Below are 26546 nucleotides of genomic sequence, written 5' to 3'. Positions count from 1 at the left end.
AAAGTTCATTGTCTGTCTGTCTGTCTGAAGACATGGGGAGAAATTATTAGAGGAAAGGCAGAGAGGCCGGTCTGAGCTAGTGTCCTCCGGTCGGCAGGAGAAACTGATTAAGCGACGGCAGCAGCGAATGGTCATTTTAAACATGACAAAGAAAAACGGGGCAATAATGCCTGCTGTAGAGAGCACACAGATCGATTAATTCGTAAAATGTACAGGAAAACACCGGCGATGATTTGTCTACGGCCTTTTTACAGCTACCGGCAGAACTGGAACAGAGACGGATAGTTTGCCATGTACCAGTAAAGTGAAGCACCAGAAGCTACGAAGGAAGCTGAAAACAGTGAAAACTCCAGCTTAGCAGAGACGCCAATTTAATTAACCGAGCCACGAGACCGTATCGACCACAGGATACACGATCCCTGTGCAGTCCTGGCCACGGTAAGTTAGAATCATTACTCAATATCAAATGCACTACGTTTCCAACTTTTCTGTGTTTCCTTTATTTTTTTTTGTATACTCTAATAAAATCAGATTCCTAATTGCAAAGTAAGTCCAACCATATTTTTCAAATTTCTCCGCACCAAAACCACATCCAGATATCAACCAAAACTTCCAAGACACATTATTGCATACCTTTGGGTAACTACTAGATAAAGAGAATGAAAAAGACATAACCGCTCTAGTCCGTGTCTAGAGGCCGTCCATAAACTTTAGAAATCTATAGCTTTCTTTAAAATTCTTGCGAGCCCGCGGCGCATGACAGCCTTCCAGCTAACGTAATAAAAGGCGAGCAATTTATGTCTCATCCAGGCCTAGGCAGAAGCCAGTTCGGCGTGATGAAAAACTAGAAAACATGAAGAACAAAAGAGGAAGATCGTACTTCGCGTATATATACAGTTCTCGTGTTCTGACTTCGTTGGTTAAAACTCGCCGTTATTCTTCGTATATTAATGCAAATTTTCGCGCGGTGCGGGACGGAGAAATATGACGAGGGATATATGTACGGACTTCACGAACGCGAACGCGCGTCAAACTCGGAAAGGCTCCTCTTACGCCAAGAGCGCATAATTTGACTTTGCTTATCGGTGAACTTGTTTACATCCCATTTACATCTCATGTACATGTAGTAATCGCTGCACTTGGTAATTCGTTAAACTTTTCAGTTTAACATCGCTTCGTAGAGGCTCTAAACGGAGCGAACGCACCAAAGCATTTGTTAAGCGGCATAACGAGCGTTACTGGCTCGCGTAATATGACAAACCGGCATCGGCGACGAAGTTACGTTTAATAGGAGTCACGTGGAAAAAATATTATGCAGGTGCCGAGCATGCGCTGTTGCAAGGCAAAAAGAGAACAATTTATTCCCCACAGGCTGCGCGAGACGTGTATGGAGAAACTGTTCTAAGTAAACGATCCACGTAATGTTTATTACTTTAGGTCAGAAAACAGGGCTGATATTCCGTAGGGAAAGCAAGAATTTATATAAGTCAAGGATGAATTAGTGCCTATGTTTTCTTTCCCTCCATCCATGTTAGTTTGCGCTGCCTAAGTCAAGAAGGTCAACCAGACGAGCGTCCGGTTTGGTACCCCAGATTGGGAGTAAGGATAAGGGGGAATAGAAAGAGGGAAAGAGTAAAATCTCGAGGACATGTAAAAGCCAGCTGAATGCAATACGGTGGCAAATATGACGGCCATCAAATAACCGAACGGAATGGATGTTCATTCGCTTATGATGCAAATGAAATCACTTGGTTTTCTACCATGTAAAAAAAAAAAAAAAATGCGGATCTCACGCACTCTGGGAATCGATGTAAGCGAAGTTTTAAATGCTGTTTGCTTTGATTGACGATAAATAGCGATGATGCCGGCGGTGAATGTGTGATGCCTTCAGCATTTATAGTCCAATACGAGAGGGGTGAGTTGATGTTAAACGTTACCTTGCATGCTCTATTGCTGTTTGTCTGCGTAGTCCACAGTACACAGAAGGAGACGGGTTTGCATGAGGTGTCGTTGTGCGTCATTCATAATGCCTGAGGGTTGATCATTATCATTGTCTCACATGGCACATCGCATCGTAGCAGAAGCGTTAAGCTTTAATTGAATTAAGGGGCTGCACGTAATTCAATTAATTATTAAAAGTGTACGCATACATTTTACGCATACATTCGCGGTATGCACCACGTTTCGCTGCGTAGCCTAGACGCTCCTGCACCGCACGACACTTCTTTCGGGCCTGGGTGTCCTCCATGCTGAGTGAACGCTTTGGAACCATTTTGCTGGCGCGTGCTTACGTGTTCCTTCTGCAGATCATGGCCGGCACGCTCTTCAGACGCCAGCTTCAAGCGCTCTCTTCAGGATATGGACGATTGTAATGGTTACCCTATCACAGCCCAGCACCTGCATTTTTGTCGCATAGGAAAGCAAACACAGCAAGTGTCATGCGCACAGACTGTGAAACGCTGCAGCGGCGGCGCCGGCCGGTTGGATGGATGGATGGATGGATGGTTGGTTGGATGGATGGATGTTATGAGCGTCTCCTTTAAAACGGGGCGGTGGGTTGCGCCACCATGCGCGGAGGCGAGTGCCATCTAACGGTGTTGCGAGAAAGCCAGCGGTGCGTGCCAGCAAGACCACAGTATCAGCAGCAGCGCCCGAGAAGTCGGAAGAAGAGGGAAAGAAAGCTTGGCTTTAAAAATAAAAAAAGAAATTCGACAGGCACTCTTAAGGCTGCTTCTGTGTGGGAATTCGAAAATATTATAGACCCCTTGGTGAACAGTTTTTTTTTCCCGTGCGTTCCTTGTTCGCGCAAGCTCTCGCCTGCGTTCTAATCGCGCCTCGGTAAGGCCAAATAAAAACGAGCCGAGCGTCTCAACGGGCTGGCTTGCCTGCGTGTGACATGACGTGTGCAATGACGCACGCGTTCGGTATATGCCTTCAGCAAATCACAACCGCGCAGCCACCGCGGCGTCGCGGAAGCTTGCTCGTCTCGCTACCCGGCGACCCGGGTTCGATTACCACACCGAAATGTAACAAACCTTCTTTTCAAAGGCAATAATTTACGTTGTTCACGGGAACGTCCCTGAGAAATGTGACGTCAATCCGAACATGTTGTGACGTGTTTTTACTCTTGGCGGAGTCGGTCATTTCTTGTTGCCATCTTTCAATCTCGCCGACGGATTTTCGCGCAGTGGGGCATATAACGCTTTCGCACCAAAGCAATACGGCATCCACGTCACTAAAACGATGACATCCAAACAAGACTGTGGCTTACGAATGCATGGAGATTTCAATTTATCAACAGTAGCCGAACAAGGAACATGCGGCTTGACTGGAGGAAGGAGGCGGGGGACGATTTCAGCTAGAAAACGTTCCGGCTCCCATCGAAGGTTGGGGCCTACGCATGTGTCCTTGCCAACGTTTGTATGTTTGGCGTCGTTGCTTGACGTTTTGACAATGATTTACCACCTGTAGTGCGGATATTGTCAGACACCCAGGTTTTAGTAACTTCACAGAGAACAAGTCTTCTTGTTCTCTTGTGGTTCGTTGTATTCACGTGTATGTGGTCACCGTCATCGTGTTACACTTAGACACGGACATCTCGCTCAGTCGAGCCCTTCAGACTGTCCCGATCGAATTGAACGCACGCATTCGATAACGACTGTCCGTGCCTATCTCGCTTGCTCTAAAACCATCGTTATCCCGCCACAGCTAGCTGCCCAATTCACCGAAACCTTTTGCAAGTTCCGCATTATCTGAACGCGACGGAATTGAGTGCCCGGATGTAGACACGCGGCGTATTCGCTAGCGCGCGTGGTTGACCTAAACGCACGTCTTCAATCCTTCTTTCAATATTTCCATCCCCATCTCCATGTAGAGGGCACCAAACTAGACAATGTATATTTATAATCCCTGCCTTTTCTTTCCTCTCGCTCCCTCTATTTACAAGTTCTAAATTTGAATCAGCCTAACAAAAGAAATCGTCCGAAAAAGAAAAGAATTCTAATATTCTCCTGCATACAGCTCGCTGCACGTGCCGCTAGAAGACGAAATTCGATGACGTCGAGTTCAACGCGCAGTTCTCAATTAACTTCCACCGAATCCCCGGCTGTCAGCCCATCAATTCAAGAAAGAACAAACAGAGAATATCACTTAGTTCTATTCTTCCAAAGCTCTGCAATACGACTTAAGGCAGAAGAGCGAAGTTTTCTTTCTTTCAGGTGAAAAAAAAAACATAATAAGGAGGAAAGGAGGAACTTGCAAACGTCCAAAAGTAGTGGCGTGAAAGTTTAAGGGGGAAAGAACATGATAACCATTAAGGAATCTATGAGACCCAAGATAGAAGCATTCCCCCCCCCCCCCCCCAAGCAATACCGGATTCCAAATACTCAGATGCAAAGGCAATTTAATACCTTCGACTTTCACGAGCGGCTTAGCAAAGGTAATAAGCGGCTTTGCAGCGTTGTGGCTGGAGAGGATCGTACGACAAAAAAAAAAAAAAGGAAGGAAACACACACACAGACACAGGGAAGAAGAAGGAAGAAAATGACAGGCTGAAATAGGGAAACAGCGGCTGATTACGCAGCACGAGCAGCGGACCGTAAGACGTGTCGATGCGAAGAAACGCGCTAAAAGGGATAAGGGACGGGACGCAGCGCGCGCGCCATCTATAGTACGAAAGTAATGACATCATTGCCGGATGTACGGGCGTATGAAACGTCGTCCTAGCAACGATGGAGATAGCATACTAGTTCTATATTTAACCCGTTACTAGGCAGGCTACAAGTGGCAGCTGAACGAAACACGGATGGACACGCAAGTGCTGATAGGCAGCCTTCCATTTCTGCCACGAAACGGCGAGAGACAAAGAAGCTATTCGATGAAAAGTGGCCGCATCGGTACGGCGGTGGCTCACCGAGCGTCCTACAACAGATGACAGCGATTGCGTAGAAAATGATGCAATAGACGCAAAACGCAGTGAACTTGCTCAGCGTATGCACCAAAGGACACCCGGCGTCTGAACGATGACGAAGCGGAAATGGTGGTCCAGTGCTTGACAGAAATTAGAGAAAACGCATAATGTACGTGCTAAGCACGCCTAGAAACATGGAGGGAACGTAAACACATGCAAAGTAGTACATCAGTGAAACGCTTTTCTCGGCAACGATACGTTCAGACAACTGTGCATGAATAAAGCCAACCTAGTTAGCCAGCGCTTGTCCCGTGCCATTCTGTGCTTGTGTTTACGTTCTCTCTTCTTTTTTTTTGGTGCTGTAGTCAACTTTGATGTTGATTAACTATCCCAGCTGTCCACAATCGCTACATGTGATGATGGTATAATATAAATATTAAAGCAAAAGCTTTACTAACCGCGTCGAGCCGAGCTTCGCCGCCGCCAGCAATTTGACCTTCATTTGACCGCAGCTGCGCCGTAGCCTTGGCAACGCATCACGAGACTCGCCGCGCCGAGCTCCGCCGCCGTCGCCGGCTTGGCGCATGCGTTCTCCGCAGCTGCGCCGCCACCAGATCACGTGACTCGCCGCGCGCCTGGCTAAGAGGAGGGCCGCGCTCGCCTAGTCAGTGTGAGCGTACGAGCTTGGCCATGGATGAGACCGAGGCCGGACCGTCTTCTCTGAGCGTTGCGCGGGAGCGGGAGGCTTTGAGCCGTCATCGCCAAGCGGCGTATGACCACTGCGCGTCGAGCTGCTTCACTGGACAGTGTCCGAAATGCAGCAGGCGTTGCACCGTCGAGGCCGATGTAGCGACCGCGTTCGCGCCCTGTCCGTTTGTGCTTCGACGCTGCGTATGTTGGCAGTGTCTCTTGGCATGTCTGGCACTTGCGCTTTCCCTGTGGCACAACAGGCGTCGCGCGGTTGAACAATGCGTGCCTACCCTAGCCTAATCACAGTCATGTCAAGCCACCGACATAGGCACAGCCGTCATACCTGGCTTAACGATGATTGTATACCTAAGTATAATAATTACCGCTAAATCAAAGGTAAACCAAGTGAAACCAAAACTTAACCAGGCTAAACCAAGCTTTCGCTTTGCATTTCCAGGGTTAGCTGAGCTAAGCCGCAGCCAATTTATTCAATTTTTTTCGCACTGTTTCACTCCCGACGTTTTACAGACATGAAGGCTAGTTTATGGGAGCTTTAGAAGACCGTCGTCGGCCTGTAAGCACGGGCCGTTTTCTAACTTTAACGACCAGTGCCCGTGCATTGGATGTTAAAATCTATAGTCGATTTGTGGGCAAGAAAATTGTTGTATAGAAGCGTTCAATATTTTCTGAGAACGTTAACCTGACGTTGGTGTACACAGAATTGAAAAACAGTTCCTATAGCAAACTAATATGGCGGCGTCTACGAACCGCAAATGACATTGTGTATACCAGCTACCGTAATGAATCCGCACGGAATCATTCGTTTTCAATCAACGCTGTGGTACGCCGTCTGTGCGCGCACACGCATACACAAAAGAAACGATAGAGCAATGAGTCAAAGCTGACAATAACAAGGCTTCAGGATATCTGAAATCGGTTGTTCACTCGTCGCCACCTTGGCACCCATATCTTGGACGACGGTTCCGATCAGCCGACGTTGGTGCCTATCACAAATGGCCTTTGCAACATAAATACATCGTGTGATTTCGCCCGGTATTCAAAACGGTTCTTCCCCTAGGTCACTTCACATAGTGTACGTGGACGTCCCTACGACGTTTCATCCCACGATGAAAAACCTCGAGTTTTGAGTGCTGCCTTTAATGAAAGTGTAAAAACGCAACAGTGCATGCGGAAAGTGAAACAGCGACTTCGTCTGAGAAAGCAGTCGGATGAAACGCGGACGGATTTCGCGGTGCCTGGGGGGCAGAGAACGCAGAAACGGTGACTCACCACAGAGAGGTCCCGGCCCTTCGAGCGCAAGCTCTTCACTGCCTTCTGCTTGCTGCTGCCCGGCGATGCCTTCTCCAGGGTCCGGGTCCTGAAACCATGCGCCATCACAGAGATGAGTTTCTGGAAAACCCTTTCGCAAAGATATATGTGTATATGCTGTGCTCCTGTGATACACGCTTACAACATCAAAGCTCGTCACCTCGTCTCTCTCTCTCTCTCTCTCTCTTTATTTGTTTCTTTAGTTCTTTACTCGGGTATACACTTCAGCCTGGAACGCCTGCACCCCCCTGGAAGAAGACATGAATCCGCACTTCCGTGATTCGCACAGCAACGATCGCTGGAAGAAAGTTCGCTCAGTTCGCCACTTGCGCTGTTTACCAAACATTTGTGTCTCTCTTTTCTTTTTTCTAAGCCACGGTATGCGTCACGCTTACACGACGGTGCTTTCACGTCGTCATATTCGTGAACCTGCCGTCGAAACCTCATTCTCAATATGACATGCTTTCGTGACAGCTTGTTTACCTAAATATATTACAAGGGTAAGCTCATTATTCCTCTCATCTTGGCATACATGCATGCACATACATTTACGACGACGACCTGCTGACACAGAGCACGCTGAGACTTTCAGAAAGTGCGCCACGCGAGCAGCGTAAGATGTACGGTATCATGTCGATGTGGGTTCTAAGCCTGTTGCCGCCTCGCCTGTTTGTCTCTGTGAGAAGACATCTGCACTTTCTAACATGCGAAGAGAAGACAAAAAACTGGTATCGTCAATGACACTGCGCATGCGATGTGACAAACTTAATTAAAGCAATGCACTCAGCCAGCCTTTGCTCCTATATTCAGTCCATAAATAATGGTGCATTGAAGTAGAAATTACAGTTCGTTTTATGCGATCAGAAGAATTTAAGGGCTTTCTTTAATGACTTTCATCAAATAAACTGACCTAAGAAATCGCTTATGGGGAGCCTGTGTCTACTAATGTGAACACGGTACTCTCCCTCTCTTGGCCCATTGCCTTTACCTTCTTTCCTTTCTTTTTCAATCTCTCATCCCCCTTCCCTCGTGCACGGTAGACAACCGCGTGCCCGTTTGTTTAACCTGCCCACCCCCTCTCCCCCTTTTCTTGTTTTGTAACTCTCTCTATCCGATCAAAAGTGGTGATCACGCGCATGCGCGCATCCCCGTGCAAGGTATCGCAATACGCTGGAGCCCACACGTGAGCGTACTCCAAATCAGAGAGAGTACTTCGCAACCAATCTCTCTGTCGTTTCCTTTTTTCCATTTTGTCAGCAGGCTGATCATCTGAGCGCGTGACAAAGGTCCGGTTTCTGTTGGACACGCTTAGTTACGACGAATGCAAAGTGCCTATAAGTGAGACATGATTCTGAGAGAGCGAAAAAAAGAAAGTCTTCCCTCTCATGTTTTGTGAGCAGTGCGCGCTGAATTAGGCGCACCGCAAGTCAAAACCGTGCAATGATTCTCGTTTTAATGAAACTGATAGCCTTTTTACTATGTCACCTGTGAAGCAATTGGACTCGATGCTTTCACAATACAGCTGTGTTGCCCTCCAGCATTCTCGCGTCGCGCTTTTATCATCGTAATCCTACAACGTACGTGGTCCTATGTGGTCGATGATCGATCGATAACGTCGTCGAGCTGCCCACCTACGTTCAGCATGAGAAATGCCGTAAGCGTCTCCGGGCTTCTTTGTTCATCCACGTCAAAGGGGCGTATGACAACGTTACGCACGAAGTCATTCTCTGCTCTCGAAGAGGTAGGAGTGGGTAGTCGGATGTTTCAATGGATACGCGCTGCAGCTATTTCATCATACGATCCTTTTTTGCAAGCGTGCACCCAGGGAGGCCATACTTCTCTACATTATAGCTACCGCGGCGTCCGCCAGGGCGGTGTACTTAGCCCTGTATCATTTAATGTCAAGCTAATTGCTCTTTTTGAGCAAGGGTCAAGCACAATCAGGCTATCATTTACGCGGATGACATTTGCATATGGAGGTCAGCAGTAACACGCCTACAGTTGCGAGCGAGAATTCAGAGAGCTGCCACCCAAACGGCTATCTACCTCCGTAATCGAGGCCTGGAAATTTCCCGTGAGAAATGCGCACTAGTGCCATTTAAGCGCACACAGATGACAAACTAAGCGTGATGATAAATGGTCAAAGAATACCATATGTTCGATGTTACAAGTTTCTAGGTGTCATAATCGACAGAGACTGCAGGCATCTTCCACCTGTTCCAAGTTTTTCACCGGCAAGACTTGGGGAATGTCGACAAGTGCTATGCTACAACTATACAGGGTGTTTTTTCTCGGCTTTCTGCGGTGCAGCTTGCCAGCAATAACCAACACAGGCAAAACTAATCTACGCAGAATACAAAGTGTTCAGGCTCAAGCGCTCCAGATCTGTCTAGGCCTGCCTCAGAACGCATCAACTGTGGCGACTATAGCAATCACTAGAGACCATCTTGTCAAGACCCACATTGAAACTGAAGCACTGAGGACCTATATAAGACATTTTACCAGGACTCCTATCCACTACCTAGCCTCTCTACGAGCGAACAGATCGCGCACCTCTTTGAGCCAAACGATAACCGCGCATGGTGAATCATTGCCAGCTTGTTTCACTCCTGATGCGAGACGTTTGATTCCTCCATGGTGCCTCGCTCATCCAAAAATCAACCTGACAATACCTGGCAGCCCGAAAAAAGATGTTCTATCATCACCAGCCCTTAAACAGCTCACGTTACTACTTTTGTACGAGAAGTACCATAACTTTCCAGTGGCTTCCAAGTCGCTGCTGGATTACCAGCAATGAACGGGCCGATCAAGCTGCCCTGAAGACAGCCCATGTTGAGGATCATCACGTACCAATACCATTTTCTAGAACTGATACAGCACGGAAGATCCGCTTGCTTGCTCGCCAGTGCACCACGTCGCAATAGAATGAGCCACGTTTCAGGAATTGCCGACTATACTATCACTACTTGCAGGACCAAATAAACTTTTCCTTCCTTCCTTTCCTTCATCCAACATTAAGCCTTCGAGTCCTATCAACGTTTCGCCGTGAGGACGCCACGCTTTTGCATCGACTGTGGTCGGGCGTTGCTCTTACCAAAGCCTATGCGTTCTGCATAGGGATGGCCGACACCGCAACCTCTGACCCCTGCTGCGACGAATCGCTTCGTGAGGCTCACGATACGTCGACTCGGACAGGCCAGCGGCGACACCAAGGTGAGACACGTTTGACGGCTATGGGCTTGATGGACGGCACTTGGTCGCCGGCTACGACGCTGAGACCAAGGAGCTCCTGTGAAAGTGCGTTATACGCCGCTTCGTTACGGTCGCTGCTGTGCCATACTAGGAGCCAAGACGCGCAAATGGAGTCAAGCGTGACACCCCTGTCTGCGAGCATCCCCTTCTTTCTTTGAGACAGGGAGCCGTGTGCGCCCGGAGGTGTTTCTCCGATGATGTTACGTCAAGAAAGGTGCCGGAGTGATTGTGCCCACTCTCGCCCTCAAGGCGACTACGAGCGCTCCGACTGAAAGATGGTGTGACCGCGTATTTCATTGGCCTACGGATCTAGGGAGGACACAAGGGTTAAAATTGTACACCTTTGATTCAGCTAGTGTGTGCTCTGATGTGTGCTCGCCAGAAAAATGTAGCCTTCTGACCTGTAGCTCATGCTACGAGAACGATGTAATGCGTTCCGTGCTCCGGCCAGTATTAGTACCCCTTGTTCTATGTAAATAAGTTTGCCTTTCCAATGTAAATAAATCCTCTGTTTCGTTCCTCATCCTCTCGACCTCGAGCTCTTCACTAAAGAGGCAACGCTCTTCAATAAAACTCTGACGACGGTGTGGGCCCACTTAGCCTCCGTGTGACACCCCAGTAGCATAGGCCACCTACCCATTACGAGACAGACCGGCGGCGTAGGCTAGAGTGCAACCCTCTGTGTGATGCCAGACTCAGAGGCCACGACCCCCGAATCCTGCCAGTGGCCCATACTCAGTGACTCAAGATGGCGGGGTTCATTGAAGAGCGGCACCTAGTGCATATGCCTAGAGCATATACCTAGTGCATTCATGACGCATCTCGCGAAGGCGTTGGCGTGAATGGCGTTCTTTGAAAAGCGGCATATACCAAGTGAAACTCTGGCGTATAGCTTGCTAAAGCACCGGATTGCTGTCCTTGAGGAACCCTTGTGACAAGGGTTCGATTCAGCTCAGCATCGGATAAATTCAAGGGCTCCTCTTCGTGATTTTAGAGCGACCCATTCACCGGTGGCGCATGCCTAGCTACTTAAGTTGGCATCAAATACGTTCATTGAAGAGCGGCACACGCTTACTGGCACATACCCAGTGAGACAAGTTGGCATCAAAGAGGTTCACTGAAGACCAACACGGACCGACTGGCATATACCCAGTGTTCCAAGTCAGCGTCATATGTTTCTTTGAACAGCGGTACCTCCTACCCAGTCCCGCATCTACAGTGACTCAACGCACATATAGAAACAAGCTTGCCGAGCAAGAGGTCTCCAGGTTTCCCTAACGCTATAGATAGGGAACTCCCTAAAAAATTCAGCCAATCGACGAGTTGGAATCTATATATAGCGAAGCTCTGTGTGAATGCACAAAGAGTCGGAACACACACACGCGTGCTCGCGTGAGCGCACGCGCAGGCATGCCTTGAATGCATCATGGTTTCAGAGGCAGCATGCCTACGTAGCGCAATTTGAATCCATATTATCCGCCAGAAGAGTTTACTTCCTCATCGCCGGGCAGCCGCGCATGTGCGTAGGCCAGCTTTCGGGTTCTTTTTTTTTTCTCTCCCCGCACGGACGCACGAGTGCCGCACGGAGCAGCATCAGATGGTGTTCGCCTCCGCGCCGCCGCTGTCGCGGATGCGCGGACGCGAACGCCATCTGAAGCTGCTGCAAGGAACCCAGTAACGCACGCGGCGCGCGTGCGCCGCTGTGATTGGTTGGCCTATTCCTCAAGGGAACAGCGAAGCCGCAGCTCCCACGGTCACGAAACTCGGCGAGGTTCGCAAAAAAACAAAAGAAGGTTAGCCTTTAAATCCGCTCCCTGCTTGGTCCTTTAGGCGATTTACATAAAATGCTACTCAACAAAATTCCGGAGCATTTTAAAGAATGTAACGCTGTTTTCGACAATTATTATAGCTGGTTTCTGCCAGACTTCATTCATTCATTCGTTTACCTATTTATTTATTTAGTCATGCGTTCACAGTTTGGTTATACGCTGGAGCTTGTTACGTGCCCTCTTAGGAGCGTCCTACCGCAAGAATGTTTCAAATTGGTTCATGTATAGCCGAGATAGAAATATTTCAGTGCCGCGAACCCATGATTTCAGGAGGTGAGCGTCACCGCCAACAGGGACACTCTCTCCACTTGCCTCGTCTAGCCGCTGCAATCGAAATTCCTTCACTGAGTTTCCCATACCTGAGCTGGAGGGATCGCGTGATGCATACGTCACGAGGCCTTTCTTTTCTCTCTCTCTCTCTCTCTCTCTCTCGCTTTTTTACTGCGAGGCGCATTTCCGCTGACGGTCGCGCGCGCGAGCTCTTGCGTTTGTCTCGTTTCGCGCAGCGCACGATTTTGCGCGCTGTGCACGAGAACACCTGACTAGCATTATAAGTCAGTGATACGCGAACACTGAGGCACACGCAAGTGGATCACAGTATGATCGCGCGTTGGAACACGCTAGAAAACAGCATAGTTTCGGTGTAAGCGCGCACGACTGCACGACGTGGTAACAAAGCAGACGAAACGGAAGTACACCTTTCTTGCTGCGGTGCGAAGTAAAACAAATACACGCAGACATTCGGTTTGTGTGTTTTATTATTTATCTAAACTTTAATTCGTCTGTCGATGCAACAGATTAGAGAAGGAGCAGATGTTGCTTTGCATAATTATAGAAGTGACGAGTCACCAAGAGCGACGTCACAGCAAATACACATGTCCGTAGGTGCACTAGCACGTATACGTCATCCCTCCGGCTTGGAGCACGGCGCCCGCCAGGAGAAGGGCAAACGGCGTTTAGTTTGAAATTTCAGCTCCTTTCACGGCGCGTAGCGATGTGATTCTCAGAAGACACGATTGTGAGTGCGCATTGTATGCTCTGCACTTGTCAGCTCAACTTGGCTAGACCTGGTCAGGGGCCCTTTAACTCACCTTACTCTAACTTGTTTTAACCTTACTTCTGTATTATTACTGCAGTCATACAAGATGCTGACGATGTCACTGATGATGATGATCCTTGGTACCACCCCTTGCCAACAACGCCGGATTTTCTGCCGCGAGGGACATATAATGCTTTTGCATTAGAAGAAGGCGCCAGATCTGGTGCACAGTAAACAAGAACACAGCCTAAAGATTTAGCGAGAATACATTTATTCGAAAGCGCCCTATACCAGACGCTCTAAGTGCTATAACTTCAAACCACCACCACATATGCTCTAGTTCTCTAAAGTTTTGCTAAAACTCACCCACTATGTTCGCGAAAGCTGTGTATAACTTCAATAATTGAAAAGTATAGCATATGCCTTTTAACCTTTCTCTAAGGGAACGGTGTTTAATGACGCAAGACGCATCGATAGGTGTAATTTCACTACTTATTAGGTGTGCTCCGATAATAATAATAATAATATTTGAGGTTTTACGTGCCAAAACCACTTTCTGATTATGAGGCACGCCGTAGTGGAGGACTCCGGAAATTTTGACCACCTGGGGTTCTTTAACGTGCACCTAAATCTAAGCACACGGGTGTTTTCGCATTTCGCCCCCATCGAAATGCGGCCGCCGTCGCCGGGATTCGATCCCGCGACCTCGTGCTCAGCAGCCCAACACCATAGCCACTGAGCAACCACGGCGGGTAGCTCCGATAAGAGTACGTGTAAAACGTACAAGCATTTTTATTAGACAGCCGCTTGACTAACTTAAATTTGTTTAATTTGAGAGAAAAAAAAGCAGCAGTTTCGTCCGAAAGGCAAAGCATCGATTGCGATAGCAAATTATTAGACAGCTACACGAAGTAAGAATAGTAGTGTTATAGGTCGTATAATGTCGTAAACATTCGCTTATTGACTAAATTAACAAGCGTGGTGTCACGCGAGCCCAGGCAAACATAAACACATCTCACTCGATGAGAACGGACACTCGCTGTAAGAACTCTGTCGTGAGGACTCGCGGCAGCAGCAGCGAGCGAATTCACCTTCGCGCTGCCTCTCGCCTCAACGTGAACTAAGCGGAGAGAACACAGCGCGCACGAAGCTATCAGCTCTTGCCGCACCTAGAGTGTGTACACAACGCAGATCACTTTCAAGATCGCTTTAGGCACATGTTTATAGGCAGTACAGATGGAGCTACATATAAGCCGATTCGTTATATGAGCGCCGTACTGCGTGTGAGCTATTTGGTATAAGACAGCAGCAACAGAAGCACCCAGCCGCAGGCCCGGTCGGCAAAGTTCTAGAGAGTTTGATTAGGAAGGCTCACTGAAAAAGAAAATAATAAAGAGAGATAGAGGAAGAGAGAAAACATGGATTCCTGAATTCTCTTCCCGACCAAGCAACACTTATTTTTCTCATTCAAAGTCACGGTGCCCAATGTTTTCTGGAGACTTGCTCATGCATGCTCACCACTACCGCGATGCGCGCGAAGGAATCTGACAGCATAAGCGCGACTACTTTCTTTCCTTTGCCTGCACCTGCATCCGTCAACGACAACAGCGCCGGGAGAACAGTGTATAAAGTCATCAGACGCATTCAGCGTTCAACCAAGCACGTTGTTGTTCTCAGAACCGGGAATGCGTTCTGCGCGCACCACGGCGGGCAAAACACCTCGCGCGCTAAAGGGCATCGAATCACACGCGATCCAAACCGCGCCGCACCTGCTACGGGTGCGTGAGCAAGGTTCCGGCGAACAGCGTCCATCACTTCGCGCCTTCCACCACGGACGTCGCACGCACGTTCACTTCGCGAGCCTTCGTGCGCCCGCCTATGGCCTCAGCGCTTCAGCGTGTGTGTTGAATGCTCCCTATAGGCTTCGCGATCCAGTGCTACACGCACGGGACGGCACTGTTTTCCAGACGCATGCCCAACTACAGCAGCGGGTACAAACCGTAGCTGTGTGTACACTCCTTCACGCTACAGTGCACAGACAACTTTGCGTGCGCAGCGGCGGAGGTATGTGCTTGTGGCTCTGGGGAAACATTTGTCCTTATATGCTGATGGGCAGTCGACTAGCTGGGCGCAGAACAGAGTCAGTCGCCAGAAAACATATTGCCGAAATTCTATGAGCAAGTCGACTGTCGTGTTGTAGCCGTTAAAGCGTTGTAATCGCGGTGGCCGAAAATTTCGGCTTATTCCGAGTAAACTTATCTAAACTCAATTTACTAATGCAGCCTCATTTCCGCTTTCTCGTTTTCTTTTTTATTTTTTGCTTCTGACAGAGAAAGGTCAACCTCCCGAGCGCTGAGTAAATATGCCATTGGCGCCATTCTCGACTAAGTACTTCATCGTGGAGCCGCTGTGCTGAAGAGGGGAGAAAATAGAGAGGAATTTACAGGATGACAAGTACAAGAAGAACGGATGCTGCTACTTTCAAATTAAGTACAGGGACCTTAGCTCAAGGGCTATTAGTGTCCCCACTTAGGCTACAGTAGGCGATAAATTGAAGCTGAACGCTCAGTACTGAACTTACAAGAACGAAGCGTGATCTACGTCGTGTCTGTCTCACCTCACTTCGTCCTTGTACTACGTAGGCTACGTCAAGCGCTCCTTGCTTAGCTTTTAGCGAAAAGCGGTTGTTCGAGCCGCGCTTCATACGGAGCTGTTCTTTGTCGTAACATACGATAGCGCAAGTCGAGCGAATCTCGCTCTATCACCTCATCGTGTGACAGCTATAGATCCATCGCACGGACCAGTGCAGCATTCGTGATGCCTGACCACCTCGGTCCGCATCGTTAGTCGCGTGATGTCGGCTACACCTCACGTACGGTGATTAGAACATGAATATGCATTCACGCCAGGCAGAAAGGGCAAACGCGCCGCCATCTGTAACAACTCGCTAACTGCGAGACAGCTACTGTAGGCTGAAAAATGAGCGAGTGGGCCATCCATTAGCTGAACAAGCGACAAGAAGCGGCAAGGTAAAGCATTCATTCATTCGTAGGCGCTTAACATAAAATGTAGGTAGAAAGCGTATGCTACGCAAATGGATCTTCCTGTTCGCTTGTAACGGCGCGCACGCTCGCACGCTCGCACGCACGCACGCACGCACGCACGCACGCACGCACGCAGACAGACAGACACAGACAGACAGACACAGACAGACACAGACAGACAGACACAGACAGACAGACACAGACAGACAGACACAGACAGACAGACAGACAGACAGACAGACAGACAGACAGACAGACAGACAGACAGACAGACAGACAGACAGACAGACAGACATTCGTGCGCACCCAACACGGATGGACGAAGAGTTTGACATAGTGACTGGCGTTGAATGTTTCAATATCTTTTAGCGCACTGCAACCTTCGTAGCGCAAAACGTCGAAAAAAGAAATGTGGTTATCGCGCGTCATTTCCGGCGATAAACTGTAGTGACCATGCAGTGGCCTTGCATGTCCTAGATTAGAATTGGAGGGAGGATTAGCGTGCTGGACATTTGTGGAGCGAGACCGGCAAAACTGCGGGTGTGTAGAAGGTTATTTGGTAAGGGGGGGGAGGATCAAATACAGTAGCAGTATCAGATATGGCACTTTATTTTTAGTAATAACGAGCATAACATTTATACTATCACTGGTCACGGAAAAAAGCAAAAGCCGCTCCCAAGTGACACCAGCACTGCTAAAAACTGCCACGTTCCGCCATGAAATATTCCTCGAAGCGCCACATGCCCCAAACTATGAGACATCATTGAATTCAAATGACAACATCGCAGATTACAGGAGGAGGCGATTGATGCAGCAAAGCACTCAGTTCCAGCAGTGAAAGAGAGAGAGAAGTGGTAAAGTAAAGGCTGGGAGGTTAATCAAATTGAGACCAGTCGGCTACCCTGCACTGGGTAATGGGGAGAGTGGACTGAAATATGAAAAGGAGAGAAGTTTCCAGTAGGGTGCACGCACACACACGCACTGAAGCGTTCAGTCCGTCACAAGCTGCCATATAAGCTAGTGCATCTCAAGAAACGCAGCTGCGCTTTTGTGTCACAGCACATCGCGGATGCATGACCCCACTGTACCACGATCTTCTGTAAAATTCTCCTCACCCAATTACCCCATAGCTGTCCGAAGGTCAAACCTCTGACCTTTGTTTCCGGGGCTGTCACACAGCAGGCGTCTCTCAACCATATTCTTTGCCACACGCGTTACAAGTGGCGCGATGGGCACAATGAGACGAGGATGAAACGTCAAGCATTTCATGCTTCCACCCACCTTCTCAGTACGGGATAAGAACGAGAGATGTTTTTGTAGCCAACGTTTCTACAAGGCTACTTGATCTCGTCGAAGCAACAACAAACCCTGGCAAAGACAACGACCCTTGCTGAAACTATTGTTGCGGAGACATCTCTTGTTTAATCACTGTCGGCCACTTCAGATATCCCTCTTCCATGCGAAGCTCTATGTTGTCGTTTTTTTGTACGGTAATATCAACGATTGGGTACCGCGAATGCTAACGTTAGGCATCAGGCGCAGCCAGACGAGCAGGTAGCGCTTTAAAGGACTGCGGCCGGTGCTGGCATGGCCTTTTGCATGAAGAACTACTCGCGCCGTAGCCGACTGCAGCGTTCGGAGTTCTCGCGCTTCATTGTGCAGTATGTCGACGCTTGTTCCCAAGAGAAGTGAATGTACTCCATCGGTCAGTACGAAAATTACCAAGTTATGTCAAACTTATTGCCTAGTATTTATTTCTTGATTTAAGAAAGCGCCCTTGCATGGGCGCCTAAACGTACACTTGTGTAGTGTCAGAGCACTCCAAATTAGTTTGCAGGTATATACAACCTCGTGGCGTTATTTTGTAGTTGCTAAGAAAAAAAAACTGACGCGGTGGTTTAATGCGGATGTATATCCTTTCAGCCGCACGTTTTGTCCTTGTGAATCCTTTGACATTAAAGATAAACCGTCTCGCATTCTATGACAGCCTATAAATTATCCGGTATTACACAGAGGTAGATCACATGAGATCACAGAGGGAGAAGCAGAGAAGTGGTAGGAAGGTTAAGCTAAAGAAAGCTCTGTTTGCTACATTTCACGCGGGGAAACAGGATCAAGAGATATAAAGGGAGAAAGAAAGAATTGTGAAATAAAGATCATCGCACAAAATTGCGAGACGACACACGTCACTACTGCAATCTATGGCGAAGACCCGTCCACCCCGAGTCGAGAATTTGCGTAGAACGACAGAAAGTTGAGCTAGTTGGTAAGGATTCATTATGCAAAATAGAAGTGAGGCGTGCAGACAGGACACAACGCGGCGTTCGTGTTGTCCACTTCTCTACTCTTGTGTCCTGTCTGCACGCCTCACTTCTATTTTGCATAAAGAATTTGCGCTCAGGTTGCCTTTAGCGCACATACGTATACGCTGTGATCGCTGCCCAAATGTCTCTAGTTTGAAACAGCGATGATGGACATCTGAATGAATACAACCGCTCAAGTTTCTTGGGGTTGTCCAGCCCGGTTTGGAACGAGCGCGTAGATCGTTATGTTCTCTGTGCGAGAGGCTGACACCCCGATACGTGTTTGTTGGTTAAACACACGCATGATGCCACAATCCAGATTTCTCTCGTGTAAGCATGCTGTTCTTATTTCAATCAATCAGCCACTCAATCACAATAACTTTTATTTCTCCATTGGGGTGTCGGAAAGAAAGCTGCAAACCGCAAGTTGACAAGAAACAGGCCCTCCGCAGACTTCGACAGCAAGTGAGCCGCCGTAATTTTCCCACCAATACGAGTGCATGAAACAACACGACAGCATACAATATGGAAACATTTTTTGTGTGTATTTTTATTTCTAATTGGGGAAAAGCCATCCTATACAGCCTCAGCCGCTCGAAAGTAAATCTATTTCTTGCAACTGTTACTTATTTTTTTTCTTTTTTTTCAGTTTTAAAGCTAATAACTTTATTTGCCTCTGTCGCCCGCTTTCGTAGTCAAAGGCCGGACTTTCTCCAGTGACGCAAAGGGCATGTGATCTCACCGAACGTCAACGATCTCTGAGGCGCTCGTGCTATCACGCGAGAGCTTTGCGGCGCCTGAACGTTTAGATGGCTGTGGTCGGTGGTGGAGCTGTGTCGCGTTTCTTCGTAGCCTCGGCTGATGGTTGCCTGGCGCGTTATAGTCGCCGAAGTGCGCAGTGCGTCTTTTGCGGGCATGCGCTGTTCCATCTTGCCGGATCACCCCAGCTTCGTTTAGACCGACTCCTGCAGTGCGTGGAATTTGCAGCATTCTTAAAGCGAATAGGTCGGAAGCCTAGTGTTTTGTACAATTACTGGAAAGAACTCTCGCGCTGCCATCGTTCAGCCACCATGAGAATTATGGGTAGTACGTGGACTTGTCTTATCTTCGTGCTTGGGGCTTCAGACGTTCTTGTGGCTTCGTTTATTACGCTTTATCTGGCCTAAATTGGACTAAATTTCACAGCAGTTCATACTTTTCTTTAAATGTAGCAGTCAATAAGACTCTACAGGCACGCATAATCGCTGATAATTGCAGTGGTTCCGCTTGTCCATGCGTCTGTGCCGTAATAGTTTCGATATCGTACTTCCGTGCTAGAGCTCTTGTGTTCGAATCCTGCCGTCGGACAATTTTGATTATGTTCATTTAATTATTTCTAACGCAGTACTTTCTTTTAGAAATGTTCAGTTTGCAAAGTCACGAAGCCCTTTAAAGCCAGAAAGAGGAAGTTTAGCCAAATCCATGTACTTCCCATCATTCCCTAGCTGGCTGAACTGCCCTGCTTGCAGCTCCCGCAGATACCAGCGCCACAGTTCCCTACAGTAATTGTATCAAACTCTATGGTAGGAAAAGTATTAACTGGACTCCTTGAAGCAAAAGAGCGGGGAAGAAAACGCAGGATGGAGTACAGCCGCTGTCATGCCATCGTTGTCATGCTGCAGTCTTTCCGTTGTCGTGATGTCATCCTGCAGTCACGCAGCCGTCGTCATCGCATCGTCACTGTCTTCGCTGTCGCCATTCCAACGCCGTAATACCATCGTCATTGTGCCGCCACTGCAGTTGTCATCGTCATGCCGTCTACCAAAACGTACATCAACGATAATTTGTGCGCTCATCACAAGTGCGCCTAAGGACGCCAGCAATATATCTCGAGAGTACTGCCATAGTGTGTCCATTTATTTGCAATGGTTCGCGTACATGCGATCCATCTACTTCGACAATAATTTTCGACGGTTTATGCAACAAATTTTATTATATAATGCGCTCTGTAATGCCCTCCGTAGGCAGCTTTCCTTTTCAATGTTCATGTGTGACAAACCAGTTCCTTTCTTGCTTCTACACGTAGATGATGTGAAAACACCTCTGCAAGCTTCGGTTACCGTAGCCAATGCTCCGTTGAGCGTCATCGGACACCTAAAGTTTATGATTTCCAGTAGTCTTCTTGAAACAGGTTAGAGTTAATACGCTGCGGACGATATTCTTCACTACTGTTGCAATTATACGCAGCTATTCCTAAAATTGTAGATGCGTTATTTCGGCAAATACTTTATGCAGTGCTAGTGAATCAGTTGGGGGTTGTTTGAAGTTTTAGAGTAACTATAGCATCTAGTATTACCGCTCTCGTACAAAACAATCATATATATATATATATATGTGTGTGTGTGTGTGTGTGTGTGTGTGTGTGTGTGTGTGTGTGTGTGTGTGTGTGTGTGTGTGTGTGTGTGTGTGTGTGTGTGTGTGTGTGTGTGTGTGTGTGTGTGTGTGTGTGTGTGTGTGTGTGTGTGTGTGTGTGTGTGCGTGTGTGTGCGTGTGTGTGTGTGTGTGTGTGTGAACGAGAAGAAAGGGAACCAGGGGCCCAATATTTATTAATCGTATCATAAGAAGCAAAACACAAGGACACCCAGGGCAACATAGGGGAAATTACTTGCACTTACTAATTGAATTAAAAAATAATAAGTTATTGGGAATAAAAGCGGATGAAAAAACAACTGACCGAAAGTGGGATACGAACCCATGTCTTCGCATTACACGCGCGATGCCCTTACCAATTGAGCTATCGCGGCGCCGTTTCCTCATCCAATTTATAGGCTACTTATGGTTTTACTACTAGAACTAACCCTGGCAGTGTTAGCCAGCGCCACCACTCACAAACCTTGGCGGCGGATGGGGACCATCCTTTCTGCCGCACACGTCACGAGTACATGATCTATTTGGGTGACGGCAACTGATCAATAAACCCACACATGCTACCTGAAGGTATCAATGCTGCGGATCCGAGACCCTCGTAACGTAATGAACGAGATGAAAGGGGGTTAACCGAGGGGCCCGATTCTTATTTATCATAAGAAAGGAACGAATAGACAGCATATATATATATATGCACACAGGCAATATCCGTGCGCCGCGGAATATAGTGCCGGGAGTATTTGTCCGATTATTGGCGGGATCGGGCAGTTTTAGTTTTGCTTGGTACACGATAAGACAAATCCAAGTCATGGAACAAGCCAGCACCCTTATTGCTGCAATTTTTTTTTTCTGCGTACGCACAGCAAATTAAATGGTGAGATTTAATTGGACGCAGAGACACACACGAGGTTCAAAGACGGGCTTCATCACGTAAGACGCGCGCATCCTCTCCGGATTGTATCCGAGAGTGATTATTGCGAAGATGAGTGAATGGGGCGGCGAATCGGAAGACGCGATTAATTAGGCTAAGCCCGCGCCCGAGCAATCGCGGTGAATGGAAGTTCTGAGAGCGCGTGCTCGCGGCGATTAGGGTACACCCTGCAGCTGCCCGCGCCGCGGCGACGGTGGCCTGCGCTGCGGTGCGCCGCACGCCGGCGGCTCACTTACGAAATTGAGAACCGATCTTGGCCCCGAGGCGATGAAGAGGGAGACGGGGGGGGGGGGGGGGGGGGGGCGATCGATTTCCGGCCTCCCTCCTGTCTGGCGTGCGATCACAGCAAAGAAGAGAGGAGGAAATGCGAGAGGGCGCAGATGCCCCACATCACGAGCATCTTCGCGCTTGTCACCGGTGTCCATAACGGGTGGTCGAGACGAAAACAGTTGTGGGGAGCCCGACAGACATGGCAGCGAGCGGACCCTTTACAGAAGTGACAGAGCCGTTCGCTTTCAGAGGCGATCGGAGTTCACACGGCCACGCGTGAAACCTGAGCGAAATCTGGAGGTCCCCTAAAGGGCAAAGATTTGTCGAAATTTCAATAATTTCGCAATTGATCGATGAATCTATTGGTTTATTGATATGTTGCCTGATTGGCTGAGACGGACGGACGGACGGACGGACGGACGGACGGACGGACGGACGGACGGACGGACGGACAGACAGACAGACAGACAGACAGACAGACAGACAGACAGACAGACAGATAGATAGATAGATAGATAGATAGATAGATAGATAGATAGATAGATAGATAGATAGATAGATAGATAGATAGATAGATAGATTTTTTCGTTATCCAAAAGCTCCTCTAGCCTATGAGGGATGTCGTAGTATAGCTAGCTTACAGATTAGCCTTGACAATATGAGGTTTCCTCAGCACTGATTCGTCACAATAAGAGGCATTTTGCTTTCTGTGCCCATCGCACCACAGATGTCTCGTTGAGGCTCCGAACCCGCGTCCTCGTGCTCAGCAGCGGAATACCACAGCTGCTGAACCGGTTGGATGAGTACTCCAGAAGGTAATAATGATGAAGCCGTTTTGTCTTTACGTTGTTTTAATTAAAGGGTATATTCAGCGACGAAAAACAGGTTTGTTACAGAATATGACAGAAAAATTCAGGACACATATGTATATAATAATAATAATAATAATAATAATAATAATAATAATAATAATAATAATAATAATAATAATAATAATAATAATAATAATAATTCACAGGCTGTCCGGGGGAAAGACGTCTTGTAACTCTCTATTGCACGATAACCTACAGGAGCTCGAATACCATCTAGACTGTAGGCGCTCTTAAAGCATACTTAGAGCGAGAAAACACGATATCTCACTGTGACACCATCCCTAACCAGACCTAACCTAACCAGCCCAAGCCAGGCATAAAGAAACGCTTCGAGCCCTCGTTCTCAAACGTAGCTAGGTATTTGCAGACGTCTTTTGCCTTCAACCTGCATTCGTGGTGAACCCGCAAAAAAGTATGCATTCACTGCCTAGAGCCTCCACATATAACCTTACATTGTGAGTTACCTGTGGAGTAAACTTCCAAGAACTCATACGAGAAAATGATAGCCCGACCGTATCTCTCATCATCGCAGGTGCGACTCTCCTGCTATAGGGTCGTTCCTAGTCGCGATCAGGACCACCGGGCGATGAAGAGCCTTCCGAATGGACGACACGCAACTTACATATTTCTTTAGCACGTACCGTGTTGAATCGTGTTGCAACCACTCTAAAGCAGGGAACGAACGTGTCGTTCTAGTAAAGCATTAAAGAGAAACCAAGTTCTCCCCAGTACATTTTCGTCGATGACGTAAGAAGGCGTGCTTTCTGCGATGGAGTGAAGTAAACCGATCGGAGTTTGGCGCGTCATATTGCGATTGATGCACACATTTCAAATGGGCTGTACCGAAACTCTGCCTAAAGAAATAATCAAGTAGTGTGAGTCGGCGCATCAGGAACACCAGCAAATCAATGCGAAAAAGAAAAAGATGGGCACAGAAGCTTGAACGTACAGCCACACAAATTTATGTCCGTGCGTCTTTGTTCTTGTACATTTTATCGTGCTAAGTTATCGGAACTCGCGCCCGTATTGCAAGCATGCGTACATGTAACACACGTTCATAGCCTGGCATAACGTAACTTTGGTCCCGTACCGTTTGCAGAACACTGTACTTTTCAACCGCGTCTTCCCCCCCCCCTTTTTTTTTTGTCAAGCAACTTCGATCAATGAATTGGAAGGTACGCTACATTATAGCCGGATATGCCCAGACAGAGCTAAAAAATTGCAACCATCCGGTTTTTTTTCTATACATATGGAGACATATACACAAATGAAGGGAACTACGCAACGTAAATGTAAACTAGACCAAAAATACCAAACCACTGTTTTAATCTACTCACTTGCTTTTGAGCATTCAATCCATCAAAAGGACGAGGCGGAGATAAAGCTGCCCCGCCCCCCTAATCCGCAATCCCCCACAAGTCTACTTTCCCAAGCATACTGCCAGGAAAAAAAAATGTGCATCCGCTCTGCGATGAGCTTTAATATAAGCATGAGTCTCGTTCTGCGCGCGAACCAGGCCTTTTAGATGGCAACGTTAGAATAGCGGTGCAGCCACGAGAAGAAAACAGCAATGCTGCCCAAAAGTCCACACTCAAGCTTTGCTTTCTTTATATAACATGACAGCTAAAGCAGAAGCAGTACAAAGCCTCGTGATCGATGGATAATCAGCTATCAGATGAAACGTTAACAGATGCACCGGTCTGCATCTGTGTAAGACGAGCGCGTCTGCGACAACAGCGAGTCGACGACGGTGACGATTGCATGACGGAGTTAGTCTTCTTTTTTTTTTAAGCGGTAGTTTCCCTTGGTTCTCCAGAAAGCTACGCGAACTCTTCTATATAGTAAGTCCTGAAGGCAATGCACTTGGTGGTGAGACTGTTGATACAGTGCGCCTTGTGTAGCGCGAGTAACTACTTTTAGAACACTTGTGTTCTCACTCCCTATCTCTCTTTCACTGCCCCCCCCCCCCCCCCCCTGCGCGCCCTCTCCAAGTGTACTGTAGCAAGCTGGACAAACTTTACTCTGCATGTCCTTACCCCCAGCTCTCCCCTGGTTCTTTGTCCCGTGGCGATTACATGAAAAAAAAACCAAAAGCGACATTACGGGCCTTGTACTTTTATAACATTTAGCTGCATTTCTTTATTCCCCTCTCTCTGTGCAAGCCAAACGTACCGAGCCTGCAATCTTCTATGGAAGCTAGTATAAAAATACACCGCAGCTGTCCAAGTAATGCCAAGTAAACGCAGTGCCCGAAGCTCTTCTCCGTTTTATTCCTATTCAGTGACTAAATATGTCAAACTTCCTTTACATAGAATCGTTGCCTCGGGTGAAGAGCAGCAAAAAGAAGACAAAAAGAAGAAAGGAGAAAATGAAGGCGATTTTTCAATCCAATCGAGAAAGCATACAAGCGAGAATAAAGACGCGCAGACATGCGAAACCGGTCATTAGCCGGGCGCAACGTACTCCCGGTCCCGGGATCGTTAATCTCCCCGCGGCAATAATTTAGCTCCACAAGAGGAGGGGCTTGGGGGGACTTGACAGCGAAAAAAAAGAAGATAAAGAGAAGAAATGAAATAAATAAGAGTTGCTTGGTGCCGCGATGCAGAAAAAGCCGCCACCACTAATGCGTTAAAACAAGAAACCGCTTTGGACGGTGCATGTACTGCCCCGTGAGAATAAGTGCGAGCGAGACTTTGTGTACAGTATAAGGAACAAAACACCGGTCGGTAAGTGTTGTCCCCGGTCGACACAAAGTCGAAGAAACAAAAACACCCAGAAAGAGAATAAAGACAGACGCCATAGGAACGCTGATTCGCAGGGTCTTACTATAGTTGCGAAATTCGTATCTGCGCGATAGCTGCGCTCGTTTCTATAAGTGCGGATGGAAGGAGGTGTTTTCCGCCCTCACTTTACCACGTAAGTGTACATTAGCGGCTCCTCTCCATCGCGACGGTGTGAAACACAAGAAAAGAAACACGGCGCGAACGCCGTTTCGCCAGGCTAAATTGCGTCTGCGGGGATTTCGCTCGAGTGCGCGAACAACGGAAGATATCTCACGTGACTTGATATACAAACACAGATACTGTTCCCCCCCCCCCCCCCCGTCCTTGCCCTACCTATATTGCACCCACCGAGGAGCTTCTCTGGAGCGACGATTAGTGACGCTTGCGAAAGATCCAATGTGTGACACATCTTCGGGTGTCCCGTCGCGGCTCTTTCAGGGAGACGCCATATCTATTCCTTCTCGCCCGTACTCCGACGCATTACGAACGCAAACGCGGCCAGACAATAACAAAAAGCCCAGAAAATGTGCCGTCACCTTCATGAACAGAGCACGTCGATCGCACGCGTTGTGCAAGCACTTGCTAGCCGGATCAACGTTCTTAAGACATACTTCAGTTTCACAGCTCCGCTCTGGAGATGGCCGAAGTGGTGGTCACGCGAACTAGCGGCGCTGCCATCGCGTCTTTTGACACTTTTTGTTTCGTTTCTGATAGAAGTTGCTCCATTTCTGGTAGATTTCCGGTTTCCATTTTGAGAAGCAGTTGTTTCACAGTTCTTAATTTTGAGCCTCTTTGTGAAAATTGGTCATATCTGAGCTACGTATTGTAAATGCGTTTCTGGTAATGAACTTGAAACTTGACTTCTGCTTTCACTTCTGGTTTCATGTTG

The 26546-nt window shown here is 47.9% G+C and overlaps 1 protein-coding gene across 5 annotated transcripts in view; it reads right to left on the bottom strand.

The window, feature by feature from the left end:
* Positions 1–26546, bottom strand: part of LOC142576051 (pleckstrin homology domain-containing family G member 5-like) — a 747630-nt gene that overhangs the window by 326795 nt on the left and 394289 nt on the right. For all 5 annotated transcript variants that reach the window (XM_075685967.1, XM_075685968.1, XM_075685969.1 and 2 more), the window contains one exon: positions 6890–6977. In XM_075685967.1, the coding sequence (XP_075542082.1) occupies positions 6890–6977 (88 nt within the window). The remainder of the gene's footprint in view (positions 1–6889; positions 6978–26546) is intronic.

This window comes from Dermacentor variabilis, chromosome 3 (genome assembly GCF_050947875.1).
Source record: "Dermacentor variabilis isolate Ectoservices chromosome 3, ASM5094787v1, whole genome shotgun sequence".
In the NCBI taxonomy this organism is placed as follows: domain Eukaryota; kingdom Metazoa; phylum Arthropoda; class Arachnida; order Ixodida; family Ixodidae; genus Dermacentor; species Dermacentor variabilis.
Note: the sequence above shows the minus strand (reverse complement) of the source record. Positions and strands in the feature narration are given on the sequence as shown.